At 31.8% G+C, this 11,500-nt stretch overlaps 1 protein-coding gene across 1 annotated transcript; it reads left to right on the top strand.

Moving 5' to 3' along the window:
• The first annotated feature begins 6,906 nt into the window (after nt 1–6,906).
• Nucleotides 6,907–9,527, top strand: LOC134268447 (fibrinogen-like protein 1). The gene is made up of 5 exons (XM_062750707.1): nt 6,907–7,303; nt 7,621–7,701; nt 8,138–8,452; nt 8,856–8,997; nt 9,286–9,527. The coding sequence occupies exons 1-5, from the start codon at nt 6,946–6,948 to the stop codon at nt 9,449–9,451; spliced, it is 1,062 nt and encodes a 353-aa protein (XP_062606691.1). The 5' UTR covers nt 6,907–6,945; the 3' UTR covers nt 9,452–9,527.
• Nucleotides 9,528–11,500: the final 1,973 nt, after the last annotated feature.

Genomic DNA, 11,500 nt, shown 5'->3' with positions numbered 1-11,500 from the left:
TATGTGATCAGTTGTACCATAATTTTTACGAAATCCAGCTTGGTTTTCTGGCATTATTTTGAATTCTTCTGAATATCTATTAAGTCTATTATTTAAAATGGATGTAGATAACTTTCCAGTACAACTAATTAAAGTTATTGGCTATAATTTTTGGGTTCAGTATCATCACCTTTATTCTTATAGATAGGAATTATTTCACCACACAACCAATCGGAGGGGAAACAACCACTGTCAAGAATTTTGTTGAATATTTTTTTTGAAAGAGGGGCACCATTATGTTGCATGAACATTTAATATTTTCATTGTATATGTCATCACTTCCATTTGATTTGTTTCTTTTAAGACTTTTTATACTTTGCATTAATTCATCACAAGTTATCGGTTCATTTACAGACGCATTACACTGTAAATTAGAAAGAATATCTATATCCTCATTTGATAAAACATAGTCAGGTATTTCATAATCTTTTTCCATATTTAAATCTTTAAAAAAATCCTATAATTCCTCAGCAGATGCATTTACATTTTTTCTATTTTTTTGCCCAGGGTTTATTATTTTCCAATATTCTTTTGGGTTTGTTTATTTTAGTTTTTTCAATTTTTCTTTCGTTTGATTTTTATGGTTATTTACACACAGGTTCAACAATTTTTTATATATTTTTTCTTTACTATACATATCGTCCTTGAGAATGAGCGGGTTGAACTTCAAAAAATGAAATGCACTTTGGTCACAGAAAATTAACAAACGATTGAACGTTAAGGGAAGCGCCTCAGGTAATTAATATATAGCGCTTGATAATAAGATTAATTGATATTATTCATTTTTCTACTTATTAAATGAATGCTATGTGTAGCAACGTATTTAAAAAAAAACGATTCACAGATAGTACATAATTATAGCGAACATGTTAGGAACATGGCGTCCGGTGACTGAAACGTACACATTGTAAAGTTAATTACGAGGTCGATCCATGCAGTGAGTTTGCATATAAACAGTCCAATAACAATATAATATTAATAAAAAACAAAACATCAACTTTTGAGCAAGAATAATATATGCATATTTTTATGTTACTATTAGGAAATACCAATTCAAAGAGTAAAATTTTATGTTAGAAAATAGAAATTTTGTTTCCACAGAATTATGACCTTGTGGAATTAAGTATTTTTACAGTAAATTGTAAAAACATAGTTTACCTTCTTTCTTCTCTTTCCCTTGGGTAAATATCAAATGGTACTCCATGTTAGGGAATGAGGCTGGGATGTACTTTGTAAACAAGGGGCTGTAAAAGATACATCTATTCTAAAACCCAAAGCATCAATGTATACATGATTTATCAGGTACATTTTACTAATCATCTCTTCTAAAATTCAATTCAATTTTGAAGTTTGCCATTAAGTTATATAATGTTGGTATATGTTTTATCATAAAAAAATACCACTGCATATTTCATACAGGTATGTTTTTCATAAGTTACCTGCACTGACACAGATGGCTCGCAAACACTCCAAGGAAAAAGAAATACACAGCCAAGAGGAGGTTTATATACTCCTTAGAGAATATCTGTAACAAAACAGTTAGGTATATATATACTTCAACATGTTTTTCAATAAAAATGGAACTCGTTAATTTACTTACCTTGTCATAGGTCATTTGCAAAACTATTTTGTTATAACATTCTGATTGTACACACAAGTAAAATTAAGTTGACATCAAAAAGGTTCCACTGGCAATGTTTGACAATATCTATGTAGTTTTGTCTGGTTTCTTCCAACAATCTATTAAAGAGAAATTCAAATGAATTACACGATTGCTATATTTTTGCATAAATTTATTTTTAACAGCAATTATTTTAGTCACACAGAAAAATTTGTTTTTAATATTTCAAAAAAAAAAAAAAAAAAAAAAAAAAAACTTGCTTTTATCCCCACTTTGGATACTGTAAAATCAAATATTTTCATGGGGTCAAATTTATCGAGGTTTGAGAAAAAATGCTAGTTTGTGGAGGATGCTCACTCCTATATTAATTTGATCTCACCTCTGATGTTTCGGAGGTCCGTGTTTGCTTTGATCCTCCTATATTTTGTATTGTTTAATGGACTTTGATATTGCATACTGTTCGTTTGCTCTGTTTTTTGTATTGCTTTTGTGGACTTCTGATCTTCAAACTCCTTTAAAAATCCACTGCTCCATAATAACGGGAAATGTTGTCAATATGAAATGCTACCTTAGAAAAAATATGAAAGTTATTATTTTGTTATGGCGGATTATTATAGCTTTTTTTTCTAAATAATTTTTATATTTACAGATAATAGTGCCTATTAAACTATTATAAAAGCTATCTTTGTTTGCTTTCAAAATGTTTAAATTCTGTACATCTGCTTTCAATGTAGGTTCGATCAATACAACCTATTCCGCAAACTTTCTGATTTTAAAAGAAAATATTGAGTCGAGTTTACTTATATAAAAAGCAGTAAAATCTGAATCTAAAAAAAGTGAAATTCAACTTTTTTTTGTTGTTTGACAATACATGTACAGTGTAATGGAGGAACTAAATTATGCAATCAATTAAAAACACATTTTTCTCTCTTCCACTTGATTTGAAACAGCATCCATAACCAAAAGTTACATAAAAATATTAGCCTTTAAAAAACTTGTTAAAGGAGTTTCTTTTTTTAAAATCATATTTTGTGATAGGCATCGGAGCCGGGAAAGGTCATGGGCATTACTGATAACATCGGGGCGTATGGCGATTAGCACCCCCTCATAAAATACCGCTTTCAAAAGTTACCTGCAGTTTAGGTAAAAACAAGTATAAGTTATTAGTGTGTGGACAAAAAATTTGGTATCAAAAAAGTTTGCTCCTTCACCCCACCAACCCCACGTTCGAAGTAGGATTTTCGTGTGTAGTCAATGGACACATTTTCCTTTTTTGCTCTCTTTCATTTTTGTGTAGCAGGACATTTTCCACTTCATTGTCATACACTTCTGTTACACACCCTCACACACTATTGCACACACACTTTTAATTTGCTTCCGACGCAAAGGCTTCGAATAAAATTTTCTTTGAATAAGTCGAAATTTATTGAATATATGAATAGTAACATCTACCTGATTATACCCCCCGCTTGAAAAGTGGGAGGGTATACTGTAATCGGTATGTCCGTCCGTCCGTCTGTCTGTTACGCTTTGTGGTACCCATCTCTTATCCGCAACTCCTCTTATACCGCTGAGTGAAATTTAATGCAACTTTCACAGAATCTTTATTACATGTACATATTGCCATTGTGCATCTCTTATTTTACTTTTTGATCCGACACAATTTTGGGTTTCTCATTCACAGCAAAACATGGACTTTTCCATTATATAATCATATGGGATGCCGGGGATATCATTTAGTGAGCTCATTGCTCACAGTACCTCTAGTCATTACACTGGGCTCATGGCAGAAATGACCAGTCAACAGGGGATGCTTACTCCTCCTAGGAACCTGATCCTATCTCTAGAATTTCCAGAGGTCTGTATTTTATGCCCTTTTTGATACAATATTTGTAATATTTAAGGTTCATAAACCCTCTGCTCACTCATATGAAATTTTTCTTTAATTTTTATGATTTTCCAATGCAAATGTATATGCTGAATTAAATACAAACTATATAGCATGGCGTGCGGGGCAAAATTTGGCAAAAAATATACTTAAACTTGACAAATTTATAAAGGAATAATAGAAAATTGTGTCATTAAGAGTTATCTCTCTTATCAGAGTATCAATGTACCTTAAGGATTTGTTTTAGATCGACTACAGTTCGTTATCTTTACATTTTAAAGTAGCTTTCCAAGCTATACTGTTCAACCTGAGTTGGAGCAGTGCACGATATCTTATTATAATAAATAGTAAAGCTGTTTAAAGTAAAGTGTAAGTTCCAATCCAAAATACAAGAGTATTACTTGTGAAGCTCTTATTTTTTCCTCATTATTTAATTTTCTATAATCAAGGCTATAAAAGTAAAGGTATGGTAATTCAAATTCAATTTGATTGTTATTAAAAAAAAAAACATTAAAAACATGCTGAGGATTTCAAAAACTTTCCTCCTTGGAAAGGAAGCTATGGCTATAAGCTAGATTACCACTTGCAGATTTAAACTGCATTTACTCTGAAATACGGAAACATTACGAACTGAGTTTCATAAAAAAGGCAAAATGAACAAATGGGAAATTGTTTTTTATTGCAATTTTTTAGTATTTGGACATTGAGGAAAACATATTGCATAAAGATGTTAATATTGAGCTTCCTTTATTACTTTTCACTACATGGTACCTGGCATTTACCCCCAGGGGAAATGTTCAAATACAACACAATATCGGTAAATAGACACCGGTATTACAGTTGTATACTCCCACAGAGAAAATACATGTAATTAACATTTTCAAGTAATTCATTTTGGTCTTTTAAAATGTTCAAAAACCTGAATTGATTACAAATTGAGTGATATGCTGTAAATCTCTATTTGTTTTTAGAATTAAGATCTAAAGGCAGATTACTCTAAATGCAGAATCCCCGAAAGAAACTTTTTAGTGTGCAGTGTAGAGAGGATTCTTAAGCAATAATTATTTACGTGATTAACATCCATTTTATGTTTAAATAAAAAATAAAACGGTTGTTTCTGGAACAACATCTATCCTTTCTAGTTGAACTTTTTAAACGAAAAAATATTTTATGATAAAGTTGCTGATAGAAATTTACTTTTTTCCTTTTATAAAAATGCAAATTCAGTGGTACCTTATAAAACATGCTACTTTAATTAATTAACAAATTAAAAACAAAATTAAAAAAAAAACTTTTTTCTTTGGGAAATCGATCTGAAATTTTCCCTGTTAATTGATTTATCATTCAAAAACATTTTAACTTTAAACTAACATATGTATTACTCGACTGATTAATCCTGAGGAGAGAGGTAGATAGGTTTAACAGGAATCTATAAAAGAGGACTATGAAAAAGGATGTGTGAGAAGATTACATCTCTCTACCCCCATCCTTACTTATTGGTTACGGGAGCGGGGTTGATGATTGCATGTAGATGTACATACAGGGTGTTTCAAATATATGTCACACATCTAAAGACAGATAGATAAATGACAAGTAAAGCTACATATACATTTTATATATCATTTTAATCAGCATATATTCAATATTATTTTTTTTTGAGTCAGAAGTATCCAAAATTCTCTACTTCAGTTACTATGGCAACAAATCCTCAAATGTTATTCTCCAAGTGTTTTCCAAACATTTTCCTAAATAACTTAAGAGACTGATGTTTATAAATTTCTGATAACTGTTTTGTAAGTTTCCCAAGATTCCCAAGATTTCTGAGACTTTTTTTGTTTTATTTCTGGCTTTTTAGAACCCTCAAAGTGCAAATCTATTTTTATTTAAAGTTGCATTTCAATAAATGTGTCGTTTCAGAACTACCGGTTTGAGTTAATTGGTGTCCACTCCTTTCGCTCTTCCTTTCAGTCAATCTTGCAAACTTTAACCCCGGCTCTGAATATCATTTGACTTTAAACGTTGAAATCTTGTATGCAGACACATTTAACTAAAATTTTAAGATTTCGAAATACTCTTGATACACCTACTGGCATTGTTACAAACCATTTCCTTCAACTCAGATCAGACTTTCATGAGGTTTTCTCAATGACTGACTTCCCTCTGATATTGTTCTCATCTCTTTTTGATTTTTGGGGGGTGGGTAGGGTAGGGTGAAGAGGAGGCAGGGTCTCTGTCTTTCATCTTTACATTTTAATTTAATTTAAACCCTCTACTTATTATTAATATAAGAAAAATAGACAGTAATTGCTGGTCTAGTTATTTTTTATCATCACCCCCTGTAAAATATTAAAGATATCGTAAACTGTTCTTATAATAAAAGTTTACAACAAATTTTTGCTGCAAGTTTTACGCAAATTTGAGAATAGCAGAAATTATGACATCACTGGTTATATCATCGGTTACTTCATGGTTTATTATAATTTTCCCGACACTATGCAATATAATAAATTTAGATCAATGTGCTTAACTATCGTGTTTTGGTATTTTTGGTATCATGCTCGATATTCAGATTATGCCCATTTAGATGTGTGACATATATTGTGAAACACCCTGTACATATTTTTTCTTATGTTTAACCATTATCTAATGTGTATAGATTTTGGCTTGATTTTTATGATGTCTGTAATATCTATATTTAAAATTCAAAGATATGAAACCAACATTTATATTTTAAGGGTAAGAAAAATTCTTTGTTAGCAATAAAAAAACTTAAAGGCAATAACGATTTAATACAAATAGGTTTTTGTGTTCGGCCATTTATTTAGAAAATATGGTCAAAGTTACTGCACACCTTATGCCCATAGGTATCGTAGGAGTGAAGATGTTTGAGGTTTAAGGTCACCTAATCATCCAAGGGGCGAACTAATATGCCACAAGACAATGTTTATATACAGAAAGCATTTTTGACCTTCCTTTTAGATCGAGGAAATTAGATTTAGGTCATTTCACACCCTCTATCACAGACAAATGAAATGAAACGGACGGATGGATGGATAGACCGATAACTAAATGGCACCCTAAGTCGGAGACTTAACAATGCATCTGTTGAGAGAAGGTAAACATTTTGTCTATCTAAGTAAATTTACAGTGAATTTTTTTTTATTGTTTATTAGGCACCAACCATGGTTGCATTTTCTTGCCAATTTTTAATTATTCCCAAATAAATTTTGTTAATAGAAAAGGTGTTTTCTTATGAGAAACTGAGAATTTTTTCCTGTTACGTAAGTATATGCACTTTAAAGAGAAACATGCATGGGCGCACCTTCTGATATTATTGATAGCTTTCTTGTATCAAATGTTCTTATCAACAAAGGTCAAACATAACAGTAATGCCAAAATGGCCACCTTTGTTGTGATTTGGTGTTTTCTAACAAATTTTGTACTTGTTTCACGATGCCAAGTGTCCTTATTCCAAAACCTGGACGAACACGAAGAAAGAATATCCCTGCTGGAAACTTCCATTGCGAATGCAACGTCCTGCTGTAGTTCACTCAAAAAGGAAAATGAATTGATAAAGCTTCAAAACCAACAGTTAATGTCATTGGTGCAAAATCTTTCAATACAGATGGCAGCATTTCAACAAAATGCTGTTGCCTTCACAACTGAGTCAACAACAGTAACCATGACAACACAAGCTCCTCCTCCACCTACACTCCCGATGTCAACAACAACATCTACCATGCCCACTCCAGCAGGCAGGTTTTCTTTCAAGTTCAAGTTTGTAAACCAGGTTAAATCAAACCTCATTTAAATACTATTCCATCAGAAATACTTTGAAAAATGATATTGCCCTGTATGTAAAACATAATTTTGAAAGCTGTTTTGTGACATCAATGATATATTTTTAGATATTAGATATTACGTCGAGATTTCAGAAATGACGTCAATGTTGACTTGAAAAATGTTAAATTTTAGTGCTTTTTCAAGATTTCTTGCATTTCGTTATTGATAACGACTAATGACTTAAGCTATGTTTGAAATTATGCTATGCAAACATATTTTTTTTTAATAGTTCCCTTCACGTATCGTGATTGTGCCGACTGGGCAGCAAAAGGGGAGACAAATAGCGGGGTCTACCAAATAGAGCTAGGAGGTTTGTACAGGAATCAGTTTTATTTGATTTTTTTTAGATTTATCATTCTCTATAAATGTTGATATGTAGTTTGTGTTAAGTGTAACACCGTGTTTCAGCAAAATGTTTTCTTATGATATACGATATACAACAATGTTATTATTGTACTTATAAAATTTTCGTTCAGAGTATCCACCCCAAAGTTTTATTTGGGATATCGCAAAATATAGTGTTAAACTGTGAAATTGGTCCATTTAATGAATTAAGTGTTTTAAATTTTACTTTACTGGTTGAAAGGGGATACTTACGCCTTGATGGCACCTGCTTTCAAATCTGATGGTTTCGGGTTTCTGCTCTGCTCTCAATTCATACTGGAATCTTCATACAGAATAATTTTGAATTATTGAATATAATTTCATCCTGTATTGTATCTCGGAAATACCATGATTTTTTTCAGGAAGTGCAAAACAAGTCTACTGTGATTTATATCATGACGACGGACGTTGGACCGTTATACAACGACGCCAGGATGCATCAGTCAATTTTAATCGAAACTGGACTGATTACAGAGATGGGTTCGGGAACCTAACTTCAGAATTCTGGCTCGGAAACGAGGCTATACACAAACTAACAGCTGCCGGAAATAACGTCCTCAACATCAAGCTGATGGATTGGTCGGGAAACATCGTGACGGCAGAATACAGGGATTTTCGTTTGAGTCCAGAGAGTACGGATTATAGACTCTCGGTTGGGAAATACACAGGAGATGCGGGTATTTTATTTTAAAAATAAAAAAACCTGTTTTTCCTATGTTCTCACAAAGTAATTGGTACTGGAGGTGGTTAAATTATTTTTAATAATTCTATTCACATTTTAATTGCATTCTGCAAAAATGGTAAATTGATAAGGATGAAACAGTAAGAGAAAGAACGATGAAGCTCATCATTAAAATAAATCACGGTCCTGTTTCTACTTATGGTCGTTTAATCCGTTCTTTAGAGGATGCAGAGGATGATTTTTTTCTCCCAATGTCCGTCTTACGAAAGACATTTTTTTTTTTTTGTTTTTTTTTTTTTTTTTTTTTTTTTTTTACAAAGAACGTTTTCTCTGAAAGATTTTTTTCTGCTATATCAAGTATTGCAATGATTACTTTTGTGTTAATATTATTGCTATAGGGGATTCCCTTAACTACCCTCAGTCCAATCTTCTACGTCATAACAATCAGAGATTCAGCACCCCGGATCGGGATCGCGACAACTCTTTTATGAATTGTGCTAAGCGTCTGAAATCGGGATGGTGGTTTAATTCCTGTTACAGGTAAACAAAATATCATGATAAAGTTTTAATTATTCAAAAAATAAATATGAAAAACAAAACAAAACAAAAAGAAACAATAAAAGGAAAGAAAACCAAAACAATAAAATTTAAAAAATAAAACGGAAAAAAAACGAACGTGTCAAGTTCGAACGATTAGATGCTTAAAACACTACACTGAATGTTGATAATTACAAATACAATACAGATTGAAATGAATTATTTTTAATGTAACTTTTGTAATGTTTATTTCATTAATTAGTTGTATAAAAATATATTTATATATTTAAGCTCCAATCTGAATGGCGAATTTCTAAAAGGATCCCCTTATGGGCCTAGGACAACGGGGGAAATTGCTGGGGATCCCACACTTGAGGGAACTGGTATCGAATGGTATCCATGGAAACATAAACAGTACTCAATGGCGCGTGTGGAGATGAAGATTAGACCAGCATAATGGATTTTTTTTTTACAACTAAAGCTCATTTCTTTTCCAAGAAAATAGCTGTATCATTTTCTTAAATGTTCTTAGATAAGATTGAAATTTGAAACAAAAAGTATTTGAAAGTATGTTTCAAAGTTGTATTTCTTGTGATAAAAAGTTGATCTTGAGTTCGACAGTTTTTGGCCTCAAAACATTGACCTTGGAGTAACTTCTTAAAACTACAAGTATAAACGTGGTCAGTACTTCACGTATAAATAGCGTTGGGGCATATATATTTCTTATCTGCATTTCTTGTAATAAAACCTATGATCTTAGTTTAATTACCTTTCTTGTTGATCTCTTTATGTTTGTCCTTCGTTTGAAAAAAAATTAGCCTGGTTCATAACTTCTGAATGCATTGAGGTATCTTCACTGACCTTGACCTACTTTGAAAAAAAACTCTCTGAGCAGCATGGTTATCAATGTTTTACAAACAAATCTTTTTTTTCAGATAAACAACAGATAACTCTGTATAACAGTATCAATATTAATATAATATTTGGACACATGAAATAAAGAATTGCATTTTTAAAGTCATAAATACTACTCATTACTTAATTGTTGTTGACAAACAAGTCGATGATGCAAGAATATCAGCAGTCTATTACGTAAGTTCAGTAGTGGATACAATGACTTTCTCAGCAAATACAAACTATCATTAAGTCAAATGCTTTTTTCATATTAAGTGTCAGTTCATTATTTACATAGTGAATTGTCTACGGATTATTTTTTCTTTTTTCCTGATCGTGACAGGAAACACACGGCGGGTGTGACCGGTCGGCAGGGGATACTCACTTTTCCATGGCATGGCACCTGATCCCACTTCTAATCTTTGAAAGGTCCGTGTTTTCTCTGCTCTTTTTCTGTCATGTTTAATGGACTTTTGAGCTGGAATACTGTTCGTTCTCTCCACTTATATTTCATGTAGATTTAAATTGAAGAGTATAAGAAAACAATTACTGTTGTTGTCTGGGTAATGGAGTAAACGACTTGTTGAACCTGGAAATCTACAACTCTCGGCAATATTTTTACCTCAGGTCCAACAAATTATATATTACCCTCATAACCGGTCTCCTTGTCATGATTGGGAAAGAATGTGGAAAATCCGTTGATTATTTAGTGTGTATACGAGGGTTGTCCGAAAAGTTCGTGGACAATGACGTACGTTTTAGTGAAAATAAATGGTTGTATTTAAATCTGTTATATATCAAAATATTTATTATGCAAAAACGTCAGAATGATTTTATTTTTATTTATGTAACGTAATATTTTTGTAAAAATCGGGGTCTTTAACGGACCAAGGTTAAAATGACATTAACTCTGATATAAAGTGTTCGGATTAAAATGAATATTTTCTATATAAAACAAGTCAAAACTTTATTGAAAAATTTTATGTAACACAAATAAAGAGTCTATAATCATTTTATAATATCTTAAGTATCGTTTGGTATATAAACAGTGAGAATACTAAACAAAACCCCAAACATGTATATGTCAAAACTCGACAGAAAAAGCGACGTCGGCAGTCCGAACGGGGCAGCTTCCGATCAAAAAATATGTTTCGATGAAGTTGAAACGAGGTAAGAGACAAAAGATTTGTTAAAACAAATATTTTTTTTTTTTAAAAATATCTAGTGTAATGATTTGAGATTGATATATACGATTTTTCAACGGTGTGTATAAATTCGAAGACACTACAAGAATTTTAAAACTCATGTAAATTACTGAAAATGGAGGTTTCTATTCATGACGTTGTTATAAATCTAGCGCAGCGTCGGGCGTGGCTGTGGAATTTTTGTATACAAACTATTTGTATAGATTGCATTGTTTTGAATTTTAAAATTTTGAGTAAATTATTTTCTATACATAAAGATCATGGAAGAGTGTTGTGTTTTAAAAAAGAAATATAGTGTGTGTCCACGAACATGTGTTAAGTCAAAACGCAAATGTTTGACGTTTTAATGAAATTAGCTTAACATCAGACTGTTCCGTGCGCGCAATCTGCGATCTTTAAAGACTCCG

This window comes from Saccostrea cucullata, unplaced genomic scaffold (genome assembly GCF_032062105.1).
Source record: "Saccostrea cucullata isolate Sc308-1 unplaced genomic scaffold, CSIRO_AGI_Scuc_v1 ctg721, whole genome shotgun sequence".
Lineage (NCBI taxonomy): Eukaryota > Metazoa > Mollusca > Bivalvia > Ostreida > Ostreidae > Saccostrea > Saccostrea cuccullata.
The sequence above is the reverse complement of the archived record's forward strand: the minus strand, read 5'-3'. Positions and strand labels throughout refer to the sequence as shown.

Excerpts from the sequence above, each read along its gene's own strand:
- LOC134268447 (XM_062750707.1), top strand. The coding sequence starts at position 6,946 with ATGGCCACCTTTGTTGTGATTTGGTGTTTTCTAACAAATTTTGTACTT. Across the intron at positions 7,304-7,620 it reads TACCATGCCCACTCCAGCAG|TTCCCTTCACGTATCGTGAT; the intron begins GCAGGTTTTCTT and ends TTTTTTTAATAG. Across the intron at positions 7,702-8,137 it reads CTACCAAATAGAGCTAGGAG|GAAGTGCAAAACAAGTCTAC; the intron begins GTTTGTACAGGA and ends GATTTTTTTCAG.